This window comes from Saccoglossus kowalevskii, chromosome 7 (genome assembly GCF_978046115.1).
Source record: "Saccoglossus kowalevskii chromosome 7, keSacKowa6.1, whole genome shotgun sequence".
Classification (NCBI taxonomy): Eukaryota; Metazoa; Hemichordata; class Enteropneusta; family Harrimaniidae; genus Saccoglossus; species Saccoglossus kowalevskii.
This window is the reverse complement of record NC_140647.1, coordinates 32,318,123-32,345,716: the sequence shown is the minus strand read 5'-3', so window position 1 is coordinate 32,345,716 and position 27,594 is coordinate 32,318,123. Positions and strand designations below refer to the sequence as shown.

At 34.1% G+C, this 27,594-nt stretch overlaps 1 protein-coding gene across 2 annotated transcripts in view; it reads right to left on the bottom strand.

Annotated features, from left to right (window-relative positions):
* The window catches only part of LOC100377487 (ATP-citrate synthase-like), a 36,949-nt gene extending 9,597 nt beyond the window's left edge, over positions 1-27,352 (bottom strand). The window contains exons 1-19 of one of the 2 annotated variants that reach the window (XM_085501472.1): positions 27,193-27,352; positions 25,117-25,279; positions 20,436-20,558; positions 19,834-19,995; positions 17,366-17,463; positions 16,928-17,007; positions 13,130-13,257; positions 12,516-12,634; positions 11,798-11,999; positions 11,087-11,204; positions 10,270-10,415; positions 7,106-7,249; positions 6,386-6,492; positions 5,749-5,917; positions 5,535-5,639; positions 4,571-4,767; positions 2,448-2,529; positions 2,022-2,132; positions 1,527-1,654 (exon numbers count right to left, since the gene is read on the bottom strand). In XM_085501472.1, the coding sequence (XP_085357598.1) occupies positions 1,527-1,654; positions 2,022-2,132; positions 2,448-2,529; positions 4,571-4,767; positions 5,535-5,639; positions 5,749-5,917; positions 6,386-6,492; positions 7,106-7,249; positions 10,270-10,415; positions 11,087-11,204; positions 11,798-11,999; positions 12,516-12,634; positions 13,130-13,257; positions 16,928-17,007; positions 17,366-17,463; positions 19,834-19,995; positions 20,436-20,558; positions 25,117-25,269 (2,372 nt within the window). In that variant the 5' untranslated portion in view covers positions 25,270-25,279; positions 27,193-27,352. Of the gene's footprint in view, positions 1-1,526; positions 1,655-2,021; positions 2,133-2,447; positions 2,530-4,570; positions 4,768-5,534; positions 5,640-5,748; positions 5,918-6,385; positions 6,493-7,105; positions 7,250-10,269; positions 10,416-11,086; positions 11,205-11,797; positions 12,000-12,515; positions 12,635-13,129; positions 13,258-16,927; positions 17,008-17,365; positions 17,464-19,833; positions 19,996-20,435; positions 20,559-25,116; positions 25,280-25,661; positions 25,776-27,192 lie in introns of those variants that run through there. The other variant, XM_085501473.1, reaches the window with a different exon arrangement.
* Between the last annotated feature and the right edge of the window lie 242 nt (positions 27,353-27,594).

The window sequence follows — 27,594 nt, the reverse complement described above, 5'->3', positions numbered from 1 at the left end:
ATATAGTGGTTGAATTTTAGAAGAATATTGAAAAAAAAACTGAATTAAAAACATCTGAAAAGTTATATAACTATAATATTGCTTTTTGTTAATGGTGGGATCCAAGTTGTGAGCGTCGGTCGTTGGGTGATTGTCGTTCGCCACACAAACCTAAACCACCGTTCCTTAACACCGTGAGGTGCCGACACGAACGCCAGAATGCTATGTTCTCAATGTTGTTACTTTGAGATGGATTGCGAACTTCCAACAAAGAAAACATGATCTTTAAGTACAAGATATAATTGAGGGATTTAATGACATAAAAATGCAAAAAAACTATGAGTCACAGGCGAAAATGTATGCCAGTTTGCCACTAATAACAACCGGTGTTCGGTAGCGGCAGCTGACAAAATTGCAGTGCACCCGGGTAATTGTTATCTGTTTCAAAAAACACGGGACAACGCAGGATTCGACGACGATATATGATATTGCAATTCTTCACTATGGGTGAATAAATTACAGGAGATGATGAAGGTAATTTCGAAAGCTACAGATTTGTGCCGAGTGTACACCAACCACTGTATTAGAGCGACGGCGTGCAAAGTCTTTCGGCCTTAGTTGAGACAAGGCATATCATGTACGTGTCACAAAAACGATGTGAAAATCCGATCTTACACCATCAAACTTACCCCAGAACAACGACAAAACTTGTCAGTCATACTGTCACAAAACTTTGGTTATACCAAAGGTATCCAGGTCAGATGTTTGAACTGAGGTCGCTGTGCCGGTCACCGTACATGATACACCGCGTCCCGCTGAACGTCAAATATACACAGTTACAAGTAGTATGATGAGTCACAAAACCGGTTTATTTCACAACTGTACTTTCAATGGGCAAATTACAGTCCAAATTGTACAAAAACCGGAATGAAAACGTGGAAAATCCGTTGTTCAAATGATCCAAACTGTACACGACCCTGTATTTCAAATCGCGTTGTGTGTCAGTAAAAGGTCATCCTTTGTTATGCTAATTTGTGTGTTTACGCTGCTCTATTCAACGTGGATGTTTTTTTTTTTCATGTGGAATAAAAATTAGTTTGTATTCAATTTGAAGTGTTGCGCATGCAATTTTTGTATGCATTCAGCGTACAACTACATACTATTCTTATAAATATTCATGTTCAAGGGCCATAATCATGATCTTTTAGTAGATGAAAGTAAACTCTTTTTTTACAAGTTTTATCGAATTGTCAATATACTGGTATAATATAATAGCAATAACCCCCACCAAAGTTGGGTATACCACTTGATATTGCACAATTCACTCCATATATGCACTCGCCTGCGGCTCGTGCATATATGTCGTGAATTGTGCAATATCTCGTGGTATACCCGCCTTTGGCGGGGGTTATTGCTTAAATATACTGTATCTATGGTAACAAGAATACTAAGAAATTCCATGACTGTATTGCAACTTTAATATGCTCATCTTATTTTGCAGAAAAAATAACCATTCTATTATATTTATTTGCATACAGTTTCCTTACTTTATTTTATCACCGATGTCATCAAAGCTATTTGGTACATAAGCACCTGCTACAGCCAGTGCTTTATTCTTAGCCCGGGCAGTTTCAGCTTCGGCTTGGGCACATGCACCAGCATGGCCAAACTGAACCTGATAAAGAAAATAAGAGACTTTTAATATAGATCTGAATACTAGCTACAGTACATGAACTTAATGTAAGCAACAGCAAAGCAATGAAGACATTATACTGTCAACAAAAAGTTTGATTCAGAATTTTCCTTTTTATTAAATCATTCTCCATCAATTCAATGTTGCCATGACGACCAATACTTTCATCATGTATCCCATAACTTTAAGGTTTATTTTAAATGTAAGTAACAATGTTTATTATTATTTTTTTTTTTTCACTATGTTGTCATGACAATTGTATTACCAAAATATAACATTTTTTCTATCACCTATACATTGCCATGGAAACCTTAAGAAAGTTCAAATTTCTGTAAATTCATGTCCTCACCTCTGATGTAAACATAGTAGCACATGTTCCGATGCACCATGCAACAATTGGTTTTGTGATTCGCCCATTCTCAATTTGAGAACAGATTTCATATTCTTCAACACCACCCACCTGTATTGAAATTAACAATTATTACAAAAGATTTTAACAATGTCTAATCTTTGTTGTTAATAGATATATGTATGTAGGCTAAATACGCAATAAAGTTATTATTGTTAATACCTGTTATGTACCAAATGTACCTGGGAAATTTCCAATCAACATTTAGGTATCGTTTATTTATCGTTATTTGCAACTGGAAAATTGGATCCATCAACGACAGACAATCAGTACTATGAATAGTTCACCTCATCAGAGCTAATAAAACTAAAAGCTAAGTTTTTTGTAAATATTTTGACAATCTGCCCATCTGACACAATTACTTACTTCTCCGAGTAAAACAATCATTTTGATGCTATGGTCGTCTTGGTAACGCAGCACATGGTCAATGAAAACTGTCCCTGGATATCTGAAATTAAAGGAAATGATCTGTTGTGCATTCAGGTTTCTTTAAAAAGGTATAGAGAAACAATATATTTCACATGAATTAACATCAAGAAACTAAATTGAAACAAACCAACTTAAAGTCATACAACCGAAACACATTTTAGTAAATATTGAAAATGATGGATATTTTGCATGATATACTTTAAGAACTGAGAACATTGACAGTCAAAGGGGGACTAGTTCAAAGCCAAGAAGCTTAGGCCCCCTCAGGCAAGTAAAAGTCCAAATTTACGGAGAGCCAATTTCATTTTCTGATTGTACAGTTGTTTATATTGGAATTGATTCTTTTTGGAGTTCCTTCACTATAAATATAAACCAAAAATTACACACTCGTAATCTGTTTAACAATGATCACCATGGGGCACAGACAGAAATGAAAGCTGACACTAGAGGGCGCTCTAATTTAATTTCAGTTTTAATAACTTTTATTTTATGATGAAAAAATTATCAAAGTCTGAGATAAAAACCTGTAATCGTTATTAATTCTGAATATAGTCCAAATCTAGCATCACAATTTGTGAGAAACATAAACAAATGTTGAAAAGGTAAAATAACTCATTGTTAATGACAGTCTCCATTGCAATTGAGGGAAGTGTTATTCATGTCTATGATAAAGGAATAAGACCAAAAAAAAAGATGGCTGAAAGTATGTTTTTTATCTTATCATAATTGTTATGGACATATATTGCTACCTGCATAATATATGCAATCAAATTGGATGTGCAAATCACTGGTCACGTGACCGGGTAAATTGTTTCTGAATGAATGTGCAGTGTATGGTCATTAATTGAGAGTGAATAAATAGACTAATTTAGCATCAACAAAAATCAGATTTATTACATTTGCAATCTAATATATGGTCAAACATGTTTTCATGGTGAGAAATTAAGGCATTATACAATGAGAATGAAGCACAAGTCAGTCAGTCATTAATGCGTACCAAGTGACTAACATATACCGGTATTGTATCTTTTACTAGTAGCTTTGTGATGAGTGGCAGAATCTTGTTTTTCCATTGGAGTTGAGAATTTTTAAAACTGATGCTTCAACAATATTAGGGATTGTCAACTTGCCCATAGGGGCTACAGGTTTTTAATTTTTTTTACATTTCCATGTATACATGTACCATATTGTCTTTTGCTTACTTATTTGACTACACTGTGTACTGTGTTTCCAGTCCTCGTATATACTGTGTTCTCCAGAAATAAATATCTGATTATTCAGAAACATAAAATTGTAATGTGAATTTAATGCTGTATGGTGACCCCATCTTCAGACTCACTTATCTTATACTACATATCAATGTAGATTTTTTTTTTTATTTATTTTTTTTTTTTTCATTATTCTTATTCTATGACTATGAACATTTAATAGGTGTGTACTATGATGTATGTGACAAAAATATACGACTATACATGGGCATCAGAGATACAGTAGTTATGACCAAAACAGAAGATTACCAGCAGTAGACAATCTTTGATTCGTTCATAAAACAAATCATAGTGCATATGTATTCCTACAAGTCAGACGACCATCTTTAATCAAATCATAAAATGAACATTATTTATTTATGACACATTTGCCGAATATCAATGAAAATCGTAGAGATGAAAGACATATAATAGTAGTATTGTCAAAAAAGGAAATGGCTGTTATTTTGGTCCAAATGTGAAACAAATCATCATGGACTTGTTTTTCAACATGGACATACCAACATGTATGTACCAAATATGAACAAAAATGGCTGCCAGTCAGGCATTTTAGATCAGATCTCTAAACCACTGCATGTGCATATGTCCCACATAAAGTACTAGACACATGCAATGAATGAACAGATTCAGTCCAGAGAGTTCTGAAACATGACACACAGATAGACGGGACGGACAGTCCCCGTTTTTGAAATTCCTTCAAACAGGAACTATTTAAAAAATGTTTACTACTGTCAATGCACAAACTTGTAACAGGTCATTAACAGTGATAATACCCTAAGGTGTATAACTTACCTATCACCTCCAATAGCAACACCTTCATACACACCATTGGTATTTCTAGATATAATGTTATTCAATTCATTAGACATTCCGCCTGATCTGGACACGTACGCGACACTGCCGGGGCGGTATAGTTTAGAAGACAGAATATTATCAAGCATACCACCAGTGTTACCTATCTTGAAGCATCCTGGTTTGATTCCACCAACCTGTCCAAAAAAAAGAATAATGTTTGTATCAGCGGAAGAATACGTAATGTGCCTAAAAAGTAGGTGAGTAATACACGTGTAAAGAGGTCACACAATCCTAGTAATTGATTCCATGGTTTCATTTTCAGGTGTCTGTTCTGGTGATTTACAGTCAGTGGTAAATAAACCTTAGATACAAAATGGCCACTAAGATCTCATTGTGAGCGAGAGATCTACATGACTTGTATTTTCCCCTCAAATAGGTAGCTTGCTCCCCCATCATCACATCTACTCTTCCATTCATCTATGTAACCATGGTATTTTGAACAGTAGACACAATAAATGAGGGAATAGAAAACTATTTGAAGGGCAAAAAACAAGTCTTGTGGCATAATATTCAAATTTTTGAAATTTTTAATACGATCTTATTTTTGCTTGGTGACCAGAACATCAATGAATATAACAGTAGTTAGTGATTTTACAGGGGTGAATCAAAGAGATGTTCATTGGGTTTGGAAAGATTTGTATAAATTTTTAACGTATTTTCTGGTTTATTTTTACCTTTTTAACAAAGAGACAAACTAAAATTCTGGATCTGCCCTTGTTGTGACATAATTCAGATGGACAGATAAAACAAATTTCTGAAGCTGACCCATGTTTTTTAACATAGCTTCTAAAAAACGTACACACATCAACCCAAAGCCATAGGATTTTCAGCATATATAGTGGGAAATTGGATTTATTCAAAGAATAAATTACAGAAAACTTGAGATTAGTTGTATACTCACAGTGGCAGGTCCAATAATGCTCACATTCTTCTCTTTTGCTATCTTATTCAATAATCTGGTTTTGTTTTCTGGGATTCCTTCGGCAATATTGGTAATTGATCGAATCTACAGAGGGAAAATTACAAACTTTCAAGATATACAGTTCCAATTATTCAGCTAAACATCTTACAGTCATGAAGCTGAAGACAGAAATGAAGTAACAAACTGCACGCACCTGTGGAAATTGCATCGCTTCTACCGTACTCTCGTACGCAGATCTTAACGAGGCAAAGTTTATCATAGTGTCAACTCCTGGGTGGTTCTTGATGGCATTTGCCATACTCTTGTACAGGGGAATAAGTATCTCCTTGTGGCCCCAGTAAAACTTTTGTTTATGATCACCGCTGATAATATAATAAAGTATGTAATATTATTTAAAGTGACACAGTTGCTATGCTGTATTTTGCTTGATATGGGTCCCATGTTACATATAAGACGCATGTAAAATATTATGTTTGTTTACATGAAATTTGAATATGCATGCAATGACTGGTGGCTGTTTTAAGGTCATCTGTCAGTCTGATAGGAAAATATTATATTTGTATATTTTCATATAAAATCACTTCCTCAATGAATTAGAAAGTAAATCTTGTGAAAAAAAAGACAATTTTACTATATATATGGACTCAACACCTTTTACTAACTTCTTACAATTTCAAACTACACTTAATGATAACTTAAGTTTTACCAGTTCTAAACTAAAACATTTGTACATGTGTAAAATTTATTTATGATACCTGCTAAACAAAACTACAATATTTCATGAGATCGAGACGGTACCAGTTTTAAAAATCAATTTAGAAAGACATTACCTGAATGGGTAAACCATGCAAACAACCGATGGTTTTGACCTTTGACATACATAGTCGAAATCCAACATCCCTTGTACAGCACGCGGTTGCATTCCCCAAACCATAGCCTGGGTAGAAATTAAGAACAAAGTTGTGTCTTACATAGATCATGCAAAATGCCAATATAAATGTAAACATACTTTGGCTGGTGATGATGGCAATATATCATCTTTGCTTTCATATTTCTAATATGACATACGAGCCAAAAATTTGACTTTATGCGGGATTAATTTATTGAACCATTTTTTTGTTTACAGATAATTTACATGTGTATTTACATAAGTGCATTGGCTTCTAATAAAATGTCTTCAGTTACGAAAAGAGAAAGATTGAAGAAGATTATGTTGTTTGAAAATCTTAATCCAACATCATTTTTTATTATTTTATTGAATTTGTATATACACATATCAGAACACGCACAGGTATTCATCATCAACAAAATTACTGCAGGCTACAGTAATTTGCAAAGCACATTATTTTATTTATTCATAAATGTGAGACAGTTATATAAGAACTATGACTTGAATAATTAAACAATTTATGGATTCTTCAAGCATGCGCTTAGAACTCAACTTTCATTAATAATGTGCATTAACCCAACTGTAAGCTTCATGGATTTTCAATGCATTCACTTAGAACTAATAGTAACTATCCTAATGCATCATGGGATTGTCTACATACCTTTGTATGTTTTGAAAAAAGAGGCTTCTCACCATCGCCACCAGCTGCTGCTGCCGCTGTCGCTGTTTGCGTGGGTGATTTGGATTCTTCACTTGCTGCAGTCAGAGATGATGTCCTACTGTGTGATGGAGTTACCTTTGACGACTGTGAACCAAAAAGTCAAAACATCAGCCTAATGTGTATTTTTTTTGGTTGGGAGGGGGCACGGTCTTGCCACCCACACATCAAAAATGGCATATATTAATTATACAGAATAGTAAAATTTGAAGATTGTTTTTAAGGTTACCACGGCCAGAAATATTTTTCTTACATCAATTAAGTGGTACCAGTGAGTTAAATTGTTTATTTTATTTTTATACATATATTGCTCTTGTCCAAGTGTTTATAAATAGCCTATCAATCTATGAAGATATTTTATTTATTCATATTTTTGACAGATTCACTTTTACGATGACCCATTTCATTACTTGTATGCAAGGATAAATGGTGATCTGTGTATTAGCGATCATTGCACACAAAGCAGAAGAGCTTGAATTGGTAGGCATGCTGAAACACAACAATTCCGTCTATGCACATATGGTATTTAGGGTTATTTAAAATTGAAAAACAAAACTTTTAATGAAAGGTCTTTTTTTTCCAAAATGATAAGATAAATGCAAAGGAGAATTATTTTTCAATCTCAATATTACAATTTGTTGGTGAATCTTTGAGACAAAAAACTTTGTGGTGAATTTGTATCCCATCAAATATTTGAAATCACAAATAACAATAACTGCCTTTTTTTTTTTAAATCCTACTTATGCAGAGACTTTCCAAAAAGGGTTACAATATTTGCTCTATTAGAAACACATCTGCAAAAGTATTGTATGAGGAATTATTGAAAATGTGATTTATTTTTATCATAGCTGCAACTGTAATTTACAAGAATGTAATATTAGAAATAAAGTATAGGAATTTAAAGGTAAAATTGCAGAAAACATGAAAGCAGAAAACGCAGACTTGATATTATCTGATAGCACTTGACAGATATTATCTTATGAAAATACTCGTCAGTGCTATCATGCCCAAAACATTGTTTACTATATAATGTGATATTTTGGAGACTACTTTAATCAATGCGTCGGAATCAGCTTTCTTTTTTTACAAAACCACCGCTGTTTTTACACAAAACTAATTTTTATTCAAAATAACACCACTATGTTTACTTAGTAATCACGTGACTAATTTGTGGTACATGTCGCAGATAATTTTTTTCAAAAAGCCAGGAACAAAGGTTTCAAGAAAATATATAATTTGCTATGCTTCAAAACACTTTTCCCCATGAAAAAAGTTTTTACTTTTTAGAGCATGATAACTCTACCGCATCCTTAATATGTCGAAAGTCTAATAAACAATGAGTAAAGCTCTCTCCCCAAGAAGCTCTCTAGTATAGTCTCCTGGATTGCTTCAGCACATCACACGATATATTTTGAAGAAAAAAATCAATATTTTTACGGCTATATTATGAGAATACACTGAATACAGCAATACATGTTAGTTTTGACACAGTAGCAGATTAGTAATTAAAAGGTAACATGCTTGCTTCAATGTGCAGAGTCACTAGTAATGTTAAGGAATTACAGAGTTACTGCAGAGAATATAGAGTTTTGAAGAATTACAGCATGATGTGGAGCGGGGGGAGGGGAGGGGGTCAAATCAGCTGAGAGTACATGCCTACCTCCTTTTTGATATCCTGGCCAGAAAGCATGCGGAAAAGATAGAGGAATTAATACAGCATTCAAGATATTGATGCTAGAAGTAGCATCATTGACAAGTCACAGAATCGAAGAATGAGAATTAGAAATACAGAAACTGTACAAGCATAAGGTATCCAAGCTTTATTAATGCTTTTTTAAAAGTTTTTGTTATCTTGATAATAAAATGTAACTGTCTGTACTTTTATCAGTTTATATTACATATAGGTAAATTGATTTTTATCACCAGTTCCCTTTTTTCATCACAAATTCAAACAAGCAGCCTATCGACTGAGATAGCTCCGCTGTTAGCATTGCACATTTCAATTAAAGAACTGAAGACATCATTAGAAAATGAACAATATGAATAGTATCAAAGCAATCGGACTTGCAGTTTTTAACAAGAAGTCGAAAATATCACTTTTTACCAAAAATTACAAAAATATTCACCAAAATAAATTAATTAGAGAATTGAAGATATCATCACAAAATGGACAAATCTGAGAGAGGTCCACATGTAGTACCTATATACACAATGTAAGTAATATCAAAGCAATCGGACTTGCAGATTTTAACAAGAAGTCGAAAATATCACTTTTTACCAAAAATATTCACCAAAATTAGAGAACTGAAGATATCATCACAAAATGAGCAAATCTGAGAAAGGTCTACATGTAGTATCTATATATGTAATATCAAAGCAATTGAACTATTGGTTTTTAACAAGAAGTCGAAAATATCACTTTTTACCAAAAATGACAAAAATATTCACCAAAATTAGAGAATTGAAGATATCATCACGAAATGAACAAATCTGAGAGAGGTTCACATGTAGTACCTATATATGTAGTATCAAAGCAATTGCACTTGCGGTTTTTAACAAGAAGTCGAAAATATCACTTTTTACCAAAAATGACAAAAATATTCACCAAAATTAGAGAATTGAAGATATTAACATGAAATGAACAAACCTAAGAGAGGTCTACCCAAGGTACATATACACCAAGTATCAAAGCATTCAGGCTTGTAGTTTTCAAGAAGAAGTCGAAAAAGTAAAACATTGACACGAACGACGACGACGACGGACAATCACTCATATGATAAGCTCCGCTCAACAAAGTCGACAGCGGAGCTAAAAAAGTGCAGAACAATTTGAGTGAGAATGTTTGGTGGTGAAACAGTTAAATACTGTAATATGTACCGTAGTTTCACATTTTAGTCAAAATGGAACAAAAATTAACCATATACAAAATCTACTTTATATTTTAGTAGCAAAAATGATTATCTGGTGAATACATAAACAGCTTTGGAAAGTTTAACTACGTTTTTAAAAGTATTGAAAAAAAAATTTGATTTGTATACTTCTGAAATCGTCATAAATTATTGAAAAACCAGATAGCATCTCACTCAACCACGTCTATATCTACTTACACTTGGCCCTCCTAATAAAAAGTTGGCAGTGACATAGTCCGTGGGCGGTAGTTCCGGAACATCTCGTTTACCCAATGCCATACTGCAGATGAAAGTCATGTGCGTCTCAGTACCGAATACATGCATCGGCACACCTAGATTCTGACCTGATAACAAACAAAAAAATAGTTTTATCATACAATTTGGGCTTGAAATTCAAGTAACATTGCTGTGATAAGCAACAATAGAGAATAAACATACACAAAGTACCAGTATTACTTTGAACCTTTTCACCACCAGATTTTCACACAAAAAATTACACAGCACTTTTCTCTATTCTTCAATATTTCTGGAAATGAATTTTGGAGTCAATTAACAAAATTTGAATCAATTTTCAGTTTTTACTTCAAAAAAAAAATTTGCTAATTTTGTTCTTCTGAAGGAAAGACTATTGAGGGAACTATTTTGTGATGAAAAGAGGGCACTGGTGGTGAAAAGGTTGAGGAAATATGTTAGCACAGCATTGTCTGTCACATTCATTATAATATTTGTGTAATTTTGTTGTTGGTTCAGTTGTCTCAAGAATAACTTAGAATATTATGTTCAAAATGACAACTAGCATCATGGGACATTTCTAGTAATTTGCCATAATTCGGGATGTAAAACATTCTGACCCTTCGTCTGAAATGATTCAACAAAATTAAGAGATTTTGCAAAAATATCCGCAAATTAGTGATGTCTGGCGAGCATCTGAATCATAGATAGTTTATTTACAAACGCAATATATATTTATCATTCTCATCCTTCCTCCACCTCCTCTTCCACGTCCTTATCTTACCTAACTCTCTCATAACTCTGAGGCCTTCCTGGTAGTTAGGTCCTCCTCTTCTCACATACACAGATGCATTGACATCTTTCAGTTTTTGTTGATATTCCTTGAGCGCCCTCACAATACCCTATAGATCACAAATTACAATATCAATTTCATTTATCTAATAAAATAAGTGTGTGCAGCACTTTTTTTTTTTTTTATTTGTACTGAAAAAAATTTTGTTTTCCTTCTCTGGATCATACTGCTATAGACATGCCAGCCTGGCATGAAGAGTGTAAATTACTGTTTTAGTACTGGTGGTTTGCATTTACAGTGAAACTGTTAGCGATGACACAGTAACCCTCACCAACCATGCCAGGAATTACAATACTACATTTAGTAGCAACAAATTATTTGTATTGATGATGACATAGTCCCTGTCACTATTTTTCTTAAAATAACAACCAATGTTCTTTGATCGTCATGCAGTGTGTGCATAAATTTGGTGTAAATAAACAAGGTATTTTACATATGTGGTACGTGTCGCAGATGAACACATCACACAGAATATAGCGTGAAGTCTCTGGCATATTTAATTAGACTCAAACTAAATTTAGTAAAAAAATGGTAAGCTGACCCAACCATTTTCGGTTGACAGAAAACTTTCAAGTCATTATCAATTATTTCTTTGACATGCTGGTTTTGATCGTAACAAACACTATTAATTTGGTTTCTTGCCTTGAATGTGGCCGCTACATTAGTAAAGTTTGCAATACCACCACCGATAATTAGGATCTTTTCTCCTGATGGATGCGGCCGTCTGGTCATCAGTCCAAGTACTGTTTTGGCGTACTCATAAGTCTGTTGTTCACTGGGAGCGCCAGAATATTCTCCATAATTTGCCAGTTCACTAGCACCACCCAAGTCACAAATTGTGTCACTGGAAAATATTCAATATTATACATCTGACACCAAAACAATGAAAAAATGTCATATGAACGTTAGAAAATGAAAGTGTTGTAATATCCTCCTTATTTAGAAATTGTGCATCTCCTTTATGTCACATTTCGCTTTTCTTTGTTTACATCACAGAAACACTATCAGCACAAGATAGAAATATAATCTTGACACTGAACAGGAGCGTTTGCAAGGCAAAAAACAATCTTTGTTTCCATGAAATACACATGTCAAACAAATTCAGTATTTTCATATGTTAATTCAGTCACATATACATGTATTAACATAAAGTACATGTCAAATAATTCTGTTTATTTGCATATGTAAATTCTGTTTATTTGCATATGTAAATTCAGTTAATTTGCATATGTAAATTCAGTCATATATACACATATATATATATCAAATTTAAATACACATTTTAAACCAATTCAGTTCATTTGCAAAGAATTAAATAATACGGATAATTGTGTTGAAGAGTTTAAGAGCATACACACACCTATAAATTACAGAAGCACCACCTCCAGCCACCATGGTCCATATACGACCATTAGGGTTAAGTATCGTCAATTTTAAAGATGCGCCACTTTTGGCATCTAGATCAGCAATGTACGCTTCCTTAGAAAGAAAGTGACAGAAAAAATTAATTAAATAACTGCTTAAATAATAAATTTGGTATTAAAGTTAAAAATAACAATTTCTGTTATTTAATAATGTGATTTATTTTGACAAATAAAGGGTAAATTATATCATTTTTCAGTGAAAAGCGTAAATTTAATACATAAATATACTTGCATGAAAAATGTATATCGAGTATTAATATGTGTTGAAAAGATATTTTGTAGTTTTTAAGTCTTGTTGCACATCATCAAGTTTGCTTTTTGTTCAATGATGTAAAACACTAATTATGCGAGAGACAATTTTTTTTTTGTAGCAGTGAAAATTATTCTGGGGTCTCACAACATGGAGTCCAGTGATTTTGGCAAAATTGTACAATTCTGAAATCAGACAAATTTCTAGCAGTGAAAATTAAACAGTACGGTTAATGGTGTACAGGAACATAATACTTTGTGTTGTTATCCCACAATAGGTGGGAAGGTGTATACTCCTTACCTCTGGAAATGCTTCTCTTCCAAATGGTGGTGGGAATGTGATGTCTCCCCATTTGACCTTACAAATGAACTCTGCAGTTTGGTCCAGTTTAGCCGCCAAGTCCAGCACATAGATCTTATCGGTGACCACTGAAATGAGAAGCGCACATGATGGTCAATTGAGACGAGTAGAATAATTAGTTTATACTATGACATCAACAAGTCCATTTTATTGAGCCAAATGACCACTGAATGTCAATTAAAGATCGGTGAAACACGACCAAATATGGTTATTAGCCAGGTATGATTTCAAGATCGGTGGATCATGACCAAATATGGTATTAACCAGGTATGATTTCAAGATCGGTGAATTATAACCAAATATGGTATTAGCCAGGTATGATTTCAAGATCGATGGAGTATGACCAAATATGGTATTAACCAGGTATGATTTCAAGATCGGTGGATAATGACCAAATATGGTATTAGCCAGGTATGATTTCAAGATCGGTGGATCATGACCAAATATGGTATTAGCCAGATATGATTTCAAGATCGGTGGATCACGACCAAATATGGTATTGGCCAGGTATGATTTCAAGATCGGTGAATCATGACCAAATATGGTATTAGCCAGGTATGATTTCAAGATCGGTGGATCACGACCAAATATGGTATTGGCCAGGTATGATTTCAAGATCGGTGAATCATGACCAAATATGGTATTAGCCAGGTATGATTTCAAGATCGATGGAGCATGACCAAATATGGTATTAGCCAGGTATGATTTCAAGATCGGTGGATCATGACCAAATATGGTATTAGCCAGATATGATTTCAAGATCGGTGGATCACGACCAAATATGGTATTAGCCAGGTATGATTTCAAGATCGATGGAGCATGACCAAATATGGTATTAGCCAGGTATGATTTCAAGATCGGTGGATAATGACCAAATATGGTATTAGCCAGGTATGATTTCAAGATCGGTGGATAATGACCAAATATGGTATTAGCCAGGTATGATTTCAAGATGGGTGGATCATGACCAAATATGGTATTAGCCAGGTATGATTTCAAGATCTGTGAATCATGACCAAATATGGTATTAGCCAGGTATGATTTCAAAATTGGTGGATCATGACCAAATATGGTATTAGCCAGGTATGATTTCAAGATGGATGGAGCATGACCAAATATGGTATTAGCCAGGTATGATTTCAAGATGGATGGAGCATGACCAAATATGGTATTAGCCAGGTATGATTCAAGATCAGTGGATCATGGCCAAATATGGTATTAGCCAGGTATGATTTCAAGATCGGTGAATCATGACCAAATATGGTATTAGCCAGGTATGATTTCAAGATCGGTGAATTATAACCAAATATGGTATTAGCCAGGTATGATTTCAAGATCGATGGAGTATGACCAAATATGGTATTAACCAGGTATGATTTCAAGATCGGTGGATAATGACCAAATATGGTATTAGCCAGGTATGATTTCAAGATTGGTGGATCATGACCAAATATGGTATTAGCCAGGTATGATTTCAAGATGGATGGAGCATGACCAAATATGGTATTAGCCAAGTATGATTTCAAGATCGGTGGATCATGACCAAATATGGTATTAACCAGGTATGATTTCAAGATCGGTGGATAATGACCAAATATGGTATTAGCCAGGTATGATTTCAAGATTGGTGGATCATGACCAAATATGGTATTAGCCAGGTATGATTTCAAGATGGATGGAGCATGACCAAATATGGTATTAGCCAAGTATGATTTCAAGATCAGTGGATCATGACCAAATATGGTATTAGCCAGGTATGATTTCAAGATCGATGGAGTATGACCAAATATGGTATTATCCAGATATGATTTCAAGATCGGTGGATCACGACCAAATATGGTATTAGCCAGGTATGATTTCAAGATCGGTGAATTATAACCAAATATGGTATTAGCCAGGTATGATTTCAAGATCGATGGAGTATGACCAAATATGGTATTAGCCAGGTATGATTTCAAGATCGATGGAGTATGACCAAATATGGTATTAGCCAGGTATGATTTCAAGATCGATGGAGTATGACCAAATATGGTATTAGCCAGGTATGATTTCAAGATCGGTGGATCATGACCAAATATGGTATTAGCCAGGTATGATTTCAAGATCGATGGAGCATGACCAAATATGGTATTAGCCAGGTATGATTTCAAGATCGGTGGATCATGACCAAATATGGTATTAGCCAGGTATGATTTCAAGATCGATGGAGCATGACCAAATATGGTATTAGCCAGGTATGATTTCAAGATCGATGGAGTATGACCAAATATGGTATTAGCCAGGTATGATTTCAAGATCGGTGGATCATGACCAAATATGGTATTAGCCAGGTATGATTTCAAGATCGATGGAGCATGACCAAATATGGTATTAGCCAGATATGATTTCAAGATCGGTGGATCACTACCAATCATGGTATTAGCCAGGTGTGATTTCAAGATCGGTGAATCATGACCAAATATGGTATTAGCCAGGTATGATTTCAAGATCGGTGGATCACGACCAAATATGGTATTAGCCAGGTATGATTTCAAGATCGATGGAGCATGACCAAATATGGTATTAGGCTGGTATGATTTCAAGATCTGTGGATCATGACCAAATATGGTATTAGCCAGGTATGATTTCAAGATCGGTGGATCATGACCAAATATGGTATTAGCCAGGTATGATTTCAAGATGGGTGGAACATGACCAAATATGGTATTAGCCAGGTATGATTTCAAGATCGGTGGATCACGACCAAATATGGTATTAGCCAGGTATGATTTCAAGATCGATGGAGCATGACCAAATATGGTATTAGCCAGGTATAATTTCAAGATCGATGGAGCATGACCAAATATGGTATTAGGCTGGTATGATTTCAAGATCGGTGGATCACTACCAAATATGGTATTAGCCAGGTGTGATTTCAAGATCGGTGAATCATGACCAAATATGGTATTAGCCAGGTATGATTTCAAGATCGGTGGATCACTACCAAATATGGTATTAGCCAGGTGTGATTTCAAGATCGGTGAATCATGACCAAATATGGTATTAGCCAGGTATGATTTCAAGATCGGTGGATCACGACCAAATATGGTATTAGCCAGGTATGATTTCAAGATCGATGGAGCATGACCAAATATGGTATTAGGCTGGTATGATTTCAAGATCTGTGGATCATGACCAAATATGGTATTAGCCAGGTATGATTTCAAGATCGGTGGATCATGACCAAATATGGTATTAGCCAGGTATGATTTCAAGATGGGTGGAACATGACCAAATATGGTATTAGCCAGGTATGATTTCAAGATCGGTGGATCACGACCAAATATGGTATTAGCCAGGTATGATTTCAAGATCGATGGAGCATGACCAAATATGGTATTAGGCTGGTATGATTTCAAGATCTGTGGATCATGACCAATATGGTATTAGCCAGGTATGATTTCAAGATCGGTGGATCATGACCAAATATGCTATTAGCCAGGTATGATTTCAAGATCGGTGGAACATGACCAAATATGGTATTAGCCAGGAATGATTTCAAGATTGGTGGATCATGACCAAATATGGTATTAGCCAGGTATGATTTCAAGATGGATGGATCACGACCAAATATGGTATCAGCCAGGTATGATTTCAAGATGGATGGATCACGACCAAATATGGTATTAGCCAGGTATGATTTCGAAATGGGTAAATCATGACCAAATATGGTATTACTTTAGCATTATTTGGACTTACCTAATGGATTGATTTCGAGATAGGTGAAATACAAAGCTGTATATTGCTTATACAATGCAACAATGAACCCAGCAACCATACTATGGAACAAAAAGAACAAATAATCATAATAAAAGATGTGACATACCATCTGCATATTGCAGAAACCATTTTGATCATTTATGATTATTATTTAACAAAAGATAAAAAAATAACGACATGACTGTATTCCCTATATCCAAGCTAAATGCTGTAGGAGAATACTTATGGTAATTGCAATTTACAAATTACAAATTTTATCACTTTAATGTACAAACATTCCCTGTAATCTGTGACACAATATAAAGTACATCATTTAGAGTAAATGGTATTTGTTCTATGTTTCTGTTTTGACACATCACGGTCATTTCATGGTAAATTTAGATTGCCTTGAAATGTAAACTTTTCATCATGACTTACTCTTGCTTCTCTTTTGGTACTTTCATTAGTAATTTTTGTTTGACTTCATCTGCAGTCACAACCATGTCAAAGTCGACTTGTACTTCAAACTTCACAGCCTGAAATCAGAAGATGAATATTTTTTCATTTTCTGCATTAATCTTTTAATTAATTTAATGGACATCCCCTAATGTTAATTGTCATAACTGCTGGGTGTGCTATTGGGGTTGGAACATGTGTCACCATGGTAACAGTAACAAAGTATGTCAGTATTACAAGTGTCAAGCACATGCCTTCCCCGCACCTATCCATTTATTATGCTTGCTGAGGGATGAAGTTGTATTAGAGCAAAAACAGTATATTGGCGATCCGCTCCGCTAGGATTGCCCTTATAATCACTTTTGTCGTTTTGTGTGTGTGTCTGTGTGTGTACATTTCCAGTGTTCCAGTGTTCACGTATTATTTCTTCTGTGATTTTTTTGGCTTGGCCGATTTCGTTCAAACTTGGCAGGTAGGTCACACCTTAACCCTAGTTATAAGGAAAAATCTGGAAAATTTTTTTGGCCCACCGTTGCCATAGCAACAGCCAAAAAACTGATTTTTGGATAGCTTCGCGCCAAATGTATCTCCTCCTACAAATTTGGGATAAAATACTTCAAACATAGCTCATTCTACTCAGCTTGAGTGTGGGCACAAAGTTACCATTTGAATTTTTGATATCTGTTTTCATTACCGAGAAATTTGACCCCAAAGTTGGGGTAACTTTTCACCAGCAACGGCTCGGGTGGTTTTGTTCATACTTCACAGGTAGGTCGTGCCGTCACTAATTGGAAAAAAATCCTGGCCCACCACTGCCATTGCAACATCCAAAAACTGATTTTTGAATACTTTCGCCCCAAATGTATTACCTCCTACCAGTTTTGTACACAGTCAGCTGGCATCGGTGTCGCTGGGTGTATATGATAAAGGGAAGTTGTGCAACCAAATTTGCCGAGTTCGCAGTTTTTCGCCAATAAAAAAATAACTAAGGCAACAACTCACGGTTTTTCAGCATTTTTGTAATAAAGACATTATTCTCTATCAATAATCCGCCCAAAACAGGAACATTTCTACTAATTCTTGTGTTTTTTAGACGTTTTTCGAAAAACCTGCGATTAGGCTGCAAAAGTAGAACATTCCGGAGGGGGCGAAAGGGAAGAGCCAAATTTAACGCGTAAAAATAGAACGCGTATTTTGACCTCTATGCAGTCGTTGCCAAAGAGCCCTGCGTCCATCGCCTGGCGATGCTCTTCTGTTTCACCAGTTGCGTTTTTTGACTAAAATTTGGGCAGTACTGTCAGTCACAAAAATTGATAAATAAATTAATACACATAAAATATGAATCACGGGCTAATTCAATGGTCACCGAACACTCCACTACTAAACAATCTGTGGCAAGATAGTAGCGTACTGTATATTTGACCCAGATTTGACAAGCGTGGTACAGTTTTTTTGCGCGTGTCCGTAATAACGCGCACAAAGGATTGTGGGACAGAGTCCTTTATTTGCTGGCATTCTTGACTTTTGACTGCAGTTCTTTTTTTATATTTTAGAGTAAATGCTTCTGATATGCTCTTAGGTTGCTTAATATCCGTCTGAAATTCTGGACTGTGGTCATATTTTTCGATTAGGAGTCGTATATTTAAATTACTCACTGTGACTAGTGTTTTGCATTTATGAAGTATATTGTTATGAAGGTCAACACACTGCAATTTAGGTAAATATTTACCATTTCGTTATTTCATTATTTCGCTTTCCAGCATTTCCGGGAAACGCTTCATTCTAAAAAATGCTATCGCAAAACGGTTGGAAATAATAAATGTAACAGCAGAATACATCCTAGCACAGTCACTCTACTAGGAGAGAGTAACTGTGGTCCTAGTACTAAACTAAGTGACTTCTAAAGACTGAATGGTGTTTGCGAACTTCGTATTAGTTATAAACCGACGTCAGCTTCACGTTTATGTCACCATGGAAACAGCCAAAAAACATGTTGCTTGTTTTTGACCGGCTTGTTTACCATCTCGTTATTTTATTATTTCGCTTTCCAGCATTTACAGGAAACGCTTCATTCTAGAAAATGCTATCGCAAAACGGTTGGAAATAATAAATGTAACAGCAGAATACGTCCTAGCACAGTCACTCGACTAGGAGAGTGATTGTGGTCCTTGTAATAAACTAAGTGACTTCCAAAAACTGAATGGTGTTTGCGAACTTCGTATTAGTTATAAACCGACGTTAGCTTTGCGTTTATGTCACACCATGGAAACAGCCAAAAACATGGTGCTTGGTTTTGAGCGGAGCGGATCGCCAACCAGCCTACCGGCTTGTTTCATAAACTTCCATATTATGGAACAGTGTACCTACAACGCAGGATCTCCAATTTGTGAGTGCTGTGCACATATATACAAAACAGTAGCATTTACAGAAAAGAAGAGTAAATTACATACCTTTGTATCTACATCGCCAATATCCACGCCGCCTTCATGGTAGAACAGAATGGTGTCCGAATTACGTGACGAATAAATACACACATACATTTCATCCTCTGGTTTGTGAGCTACGAACGGCTCAATGATAAACGTCTTCAATAAACCAGACGCTGCTCCAATCTAATAAAATCGAGATATGGGAATGGATAACTTGAAACACATTGTTTATTTCAACAATGAGGGAAGGAATATACCTATTATTCTAACAACATCAAATCAAGTTAAAAAATAAATCTAGTTTATACTACTCATTCAGTTTCATAAAAAGTGTCAGACAAAATGTATTAAACTGTAAATTTGAAAAGAACTAGTTAAAGCACAAAGCCATTTTTTTTCACTTCACCGGAATTTTTGTAATCAAATTCATTTTTATTTTGGCCAATACCTCACAGACTGTATCAGCCAATTAGAGCCAATTGTAGTATTGTTAACAACAATCTTTGCTGTGATATCTTAGTGTAATATTACATGCAGCTATTCTGAATATACAAGTCTCCTTTTTTTTATGATCAGTTTGCCTTTGAAAAATGTAGCATTATATGGTTGCATCGTTTACGTACCTGAATTTCGCTTCCAAGTCTGGTAGACACCCATTCCTTCACACCATTCAGATCAGTGTTGACTTCAATCAAACCTAGCTTACCTCGCCTTTTAATCAACTGATCAGGTTTAACTACCAATTTCTGAAGAAAAAAAATACAGAATGCGAGAAATCAGCAAGAGACAGTCAACATGAAGAACAGTATCTCATGATTCCATGAGGCATCAACTCCCAGGTATTCTCACCCTAATTCCCCTACATCAAAGGCAGTTCATTTGTGTAGTTCTTTTAAGGCAATTTTAGATCATAGCTCCTTAGTTAAGATAGAATTTTATTGCTTTACTTCAACTAGTTAGAGTGGTAGACTTATGAAAACGGTCAAGAGGTCAAAGTTCACCCCCCCCCAAAAAAAAACGTCCTAATTATACACAGATGAATTATTGCCAAAAAAAGACTTATAAAAAATAAAAACACTTTATTATACTATCACAAGCACAAACCTAATCCATTGAATTTTGTATTAATATTTATAAATTTCACAAATTTAACCTGAGTGGAATAAAACGATCACTTGGTGTGGTCACAGTTGGTGGTTACAATGAGTGTAAAGTAATAATATTATGATTGATTCAACACCAAGTATTGTGTGATGTAAACATTAGTACAAATGTTTACATTTTTATTTTAAAACCGTCATCATGTGTCAGCCATGCACAGGGCTGGGCATATTTTGTCTGAAGTTAGATATACATTTACAGGTTTGGTTTCGAAGGAAAGGAAAAACTGTACGTGCCCTCCTCTTTCCCCTCACATTAGTCACATCGTGTAACACAACTATAGTGCATGTTCCTATCTATGGTGCATATCTAAACTGTGCAAGGGTATAGTGCATTAACTTAATCTACATGTATGTTGTATTTTACCACTAGGCTACCATGGTAACCATTGCACTTTGCAAGGTCTACAAGAAGTACAGAATTTATAGCATTGATGGCCAATGAATCTGATCAAGATCAAAGTCAGATAAGAGATGTTACTTGACCGGTTGATTGAAATGTCATCAGAAAAAATACTTCTTAACATCTCAGAATAGAGTGATGATGGAGAGTTTTTTACGAATAGCATTTAATTAAATAGGAACTAATTAATGAACTCAATAATGTAATGTATTCAATAATATACAGTATGGTCAGATCTGATGAGTCCATAGTTTGTGATATTGTAAAATGTTTAATTTTCAATGCTAAAAATCTTCTCAATTTCAGCATTTTATGGTATTTTTGAAAACAAAGTTTTGCGAAAGTAGCTGTTATGTAATGTCGTAATTTTCATTGCTACAAATTTTCATGATTTTTACTGACTTGCGAAATTAGTGAAAATTCGTCTGTTCCGAAATTAAAGCAGTTATATTGTACATTTGCATTGCTATGAGGTAAACTGACTATCCACATCTCAGAGACTTAGCAATTAAATTCACGTCTACCATCACAGCAATAAAGAAGGGTTACCAGGACAGTTTTCCCTTGAAAGTCAAATTAGCTAATTATATATGTACATCTCATTATGTAAATTTTGAAGACACACTCTGATCTATCTTCAGATTCATTTTATCTCAGAGTTCTGGATGTTAAACGCCCGTAATTCCATTAGCTAAGTGTCTTCCGGGAATTGCCACAGAACTACACAAATGTATCAATGTTTTCTTTAATTTAACATCACATTACCGGTAACCTAAAACTAACACTCACAATAAAATGAAAATATTTTTTATATAATATGCAAGTTTTTAAAATTATTTTTAATCATAAACAATTTTTTTAATTTTAAAATTATACGTACTAATTTCTTAGAAGTAGATAATGTTTTATGTGTATTTGGTTGCTTGAGAAATAATAGATACAATATTAAAATTGTACGAATTGTTAATACAATAGCGTGTAACGACACTGGTATCATTTTGTGAGCAGGAATTTTGAGAATTCAACAAAATGCCATAGAAATAAACTGGAATTGTGAAGGAAATATTTAATTATTTTGAAGGGGGATCTTAGCAATTGCTCTAGGGTCTCAAGAAATTTTGATCCCTGGGAAGTGAAACATTTTGATGTACTCTCAATGAAATATTGTCATCAAAAATAAATCACATACATGTGTAACCCACATCTGCAGACATTTAAAATTACATCAAAAATGCCCAAATTTTGTATTTTCTATATATATTTTTTTTGTTAGCTACATAATTAGCATACTAATTAATTACTTCAAGGAAAACATGACACAAGCATGTGATTTCAAATTCTGATACTAGGTCTAAAAAAAATAAAATAAATTTAAAGTTCAAAATGCATCAGAAATTTCAAATAACATCAATGACAACATATATTTGGTGATAAAAAGTCACTATAATTGTTTTATTTTATGACTGTATTTATGCAAAATATATTTGAATTTGAAAAATGTAATGGCTGTAATGCAATCTACGTCAGTATAAATTAGTTTGTGTATTGGAATCCTCGTTAGAATCAATTATCCTTCCTGACACTCAAACAAACTGATTGCTTCCTGCTTTTTATCCAACAATTCAATTAACAAAAGCCACTCTTGACGAACCACTTAGTGTCAATATCCTCCCAGCATGCATTTTTATTCACAGTAACACATCAATCAATATTATATAACTGTATTCAATAATCTACGCACTGTTGAACAAGTAAGTGTATTCTATACCCCCCCCCCCCCCCCCCAGTCTGTGATATCTCTTAAGTTTTGTCATGACTGCGGAGTTTGAGTACATAAACGTTATTATGCTGTCAATGGAATGGGTACGTCAATGATACATCAAATGAAGTTGATATCCCTGTCACTAGATGAACTTAATTTAATTTTTGTAGCACAGTAAATCAAAAAGAAAATCGTACATTTTAAATTAAATAGTGGAAATAAAATAGAAAATTTTTTAATACAATTTGTACATGAAATATTACTAAATTTTAAGATAATTTGCATAAAATAAAGATACACACAAAGGATAATAAAATAAATTGTTTTTTTTGAATGATATATTCTGGGAAACAAATCAGTGTATGCGATAAGAAGGCTTCCTCAAGGTGGCCCCAATGAGCTGAATTGGTTTTATCTACTGTACATAATTAAATGAAACTGTTAGTTTAGTATAGCTGGTACTGATTAAACGGTTATGCTACACGACATGAATTATTGGCTGTCATTTGCAATCACACTCACAGTTGTTCATTTTCTCAGAATCTAGTCTTCGATATTGGTCCCATTTAATGCTTGTAAAGTACTTTTGTTTGTTTACCTAATATTTGAACACGCAACAATAACGGAAAAGCGCTTCTTAAAATATATGATAGAGAATTTATATATATTCAATATTAAGGTGAATTTTTCATAAAAATCAATAAGAATCTAATACATTTCTAGAATTAATTATCCATATTGGATATAACTCATTCCCTCCCCAATAACCTCTCCCCTTCTAAATAAATTGATCCATCAGTAATACAGATATTATTGATAACCTATAATATTGTCGATAACCTCAGCTCCGAACTGTAAATTTCATGAATTTTGCACACAAATATAAATTTTTAATTTTGGAGCAGTGAAAAAGGTTATTAAATTTTTAATTATTATCCAAAAACTGGCATTGTAAAAGCAATAACAGCCAGCCATTTTTTATTGCTTTTATTTTGACATGACTTGGTCATCAGATGCTGTACCACTTACAAATTTTATGTAAAATTAATTTTTATCACCGAAATTTGCACATTTTTTTCTTAATTGTACTGGTAGATCAAGTAGTCATTAATTAAAATTTTGATCAATAATTTGTTTAAATTATGGAAAAAAATTTGCAGGGTTTATTTTGTGAAAGGTGACAGAAATTGAATTCAGGGTCAAAGGTAAGCCACTTAATTCTTGCATCTAGGAATGTTCATGATTTAATAATTTTACGGCAGTTATGAAGACAAATATTGCGAAATTCGCTGACACTGCGCTTTTTAGAACCCCACAGAAATGTTCACTGCTACAAAAGTTCATGATTCGTCACTGACATGTGAAATTCACAAAATTTTCTCTTGCGTGAAATTTAAAAGCAGTTTTATGATAAAATCACAAATTTCAAGTTGTACGTCAAACAAAAAATACTCCATAATTAATCTATGTACAGCCTGCACATCCATATTAGCCAGTGAATTCTATGGTATATTTGTAAAGTAATTCTATCAGTAACCATAATATTTGCCACAATTGACACGACACAATAATTTTGGGTATTATCATGGAATCAGCTGTTTCCTAACGCTATGAACTATTCACTGACACCACTGTAGTGGTAACATCTGTCAAACGTGATATCCGGAATAATAAAGGATCATCACAGGAAACATTATAATGTACTGTTTTTGTTGTCTTTTTTTTATTATATACAAATTTATCATAAATTGCAACAATATATAAAATTAACCTGAAACAAAGTAATACAGTAACAAATAAAGTATAGTAAATTTATCCAGCTTTCAAATAGAAATTCAGATAATTTTGATTTCATACAGTCTTGTACACAAATATGAGGTTCGGCATTCAGTCAGCATGCACATACACAACTGTATCACTTCAAAAGCGGCTAATTATACACACAACGTTCTTATAAATACGGCAGCTAAAAAGATTACCTCCGTTAATAACCATGGATGTTCTTGAGTTAACTGATTCCAGTCAGTGTCCTCTGTCAATACAGCAAATTTAGTAGTAGCGGCATCTTCATATCCTAAATACTTATTTAGCAATCCCTTACCAGTGGCTTCCCGTATTGCCTTAGCAGACATTCTGAATTATCTGAATAAAAACAAACGTGAATCTGAAATTAACCTAAAATACTATCTTGGGAAAACTGACTGAAATGCAGTTATATTATCAGTGTTGTAGTGTTGTCCAATTAGGGAAGCATCCAACAGAAATTGATAAGTTAACTAAAGATTAATTATTCAGCTGTACAGTACCAGGCATTTATAAGATAAAGGTACATGTATATAAGTTTGATATTCCGTGTGACATTTGATGAGCCAACTAAACTTCACTGGCAATGGCATATAGCAGAGTGCTAAGACATTTTAGAACGGTTCCCACTGAATACCTTATCTAGCAAGTCCTTAAAGGTACCAACAGATTAGACAGGTTAATGACATAAACGCGTGACTTTAATGGAACAAATACATACAGCAAGTATTTGGTTTCCATGACAACTCAACTTATCAGCTGTTGTTAAAACATCATATACTGTACTTATCTTCTTATAAACACCCCCGCACACCCGTACCCGCACACCCACACATCCTGGGATGCAACGTTCATAACATGCTTTTTTATTTAAAAAGCAAGTGTCATTAAGTAATCTGTAACATCAACAAATAATAGTTGTCGGTATGTGAGCTGAATTTAGATTACATATGCCCCAAATAGAAAAAAATGTTCATTTTTTTTTTTTAAATAATCCACGGATTGAATAAATCCTGATTCACACAGCTGCTGTGTGAAAAATAACTGATGAATTTGATGAATTAATAAAATCAATTCTCTAGATTTCTATTTGGAAACATTTCGACTGCTGCTATGTATATCAATCATCACTTTATTTCACAAATCCACGTTGTTAGGCAATTAGTCATTTTAATAGAATATATTTTATGATCGAAATGTGATATATGATAAGACTGGAAAAAATAGTTTTGCAAATAAAAGTACAACTTCACAATGGAATTTAAAATGTAGATATGGTGTAACTTTTGCTAGGTCTTCAGAAAAATGTTTTCAATTAAAGCATAATCAAATACAAGATTATATGTTTTACAACAAAGAATAAAAAAAACACTTTATAAGTAGTGGCCCCACTAGGTTATGAAAAAAAATATTTGTTTCGTTTTAACCATATATGTGTAACCTTACCTGTCTAAATCAAAAACTAGATGCACTATCTGAATTTGACAAGTACATCATGCATTTTGTTTACAATAAATCACACATGTCATTGACTGGTTATAAAATTAGATGTCAAACGGATTGGTTTGGCTAATTAGTTATGACATGTATGAAACAGATAGAAAAAGACAATTAACTAAAACCAGTAAGCAAATGTTTTGCCCCCCCCCCATATAATCGGCCTAAAAATTAAGTAAATATATTTCCTGAAGCCCAACCTAAAAAAAAACTTTATAAAAGTTTCAGCCACACTCACATGTATACCAAATATTATTAATAAAAAATCAAATATAACTTCCTGTAAAAAAAAAAGTTGTTAATAATTCCCAATATTATATAAATTTGAATTACACAGTTTTGCCAACTAGGTCTATAAATGAATAAACTAAGGTTGTACAATATAAATACATTTAAATATAAATAAATATGTACATTTTACAATCAGTGAAATAAACAAACATAATTATCTGGGATTTATACAATAATCCAGGGCCCGAGCGAATGATTCAACGCAAACAATATTATCACGCGACGTCTCGTCAGATATGCAACAGAAACCTTGAACTATACATGTCACCAGCGTAACTGTAATTATGAACGTGAATCCATTCATTTTGAAACATCGTATGACAAGATGTGTACAGGACTGACATTGACAGTTTATTTGCGTGTTTCTGCAGACGTGGCACTGACTTGGTAGGCATGTGCAAATACAACCAAACCTATTGCATTCAAAAACATTTATATGTAGTCGCTTCAGGAGGCTAACTTACCAGTATGAACCTTGGTGGACGAGCGTAGAATTGAGGCGATCGTTTAAATATACAGCACCTGCAGTACCTCAATCGACTGTATAGGTAGTCAATGAATGACCTGATATACATCAGACGATATCACGCCACCTAACTATCACGACCTGAACATGCTCAGACCACGCAACTTGTTCTGAACTCGCAATATGGCAGTAGCGACAGGTACAATCGTGTGCCATTTTACATACATAATCGATCAGAAGCTGAATATTTAATTACGAAATATGTCTCCGTGAAATATTGAGAGTGCTAAAATTACACAAACGCTGCCCTAATTCAACGAATCTAAACAACAAGTCAGTGTTATTTCTAATCCACGCCTGTGGGGGCGCTGTAAATTATTATGATTACCTCAAGTGGTTC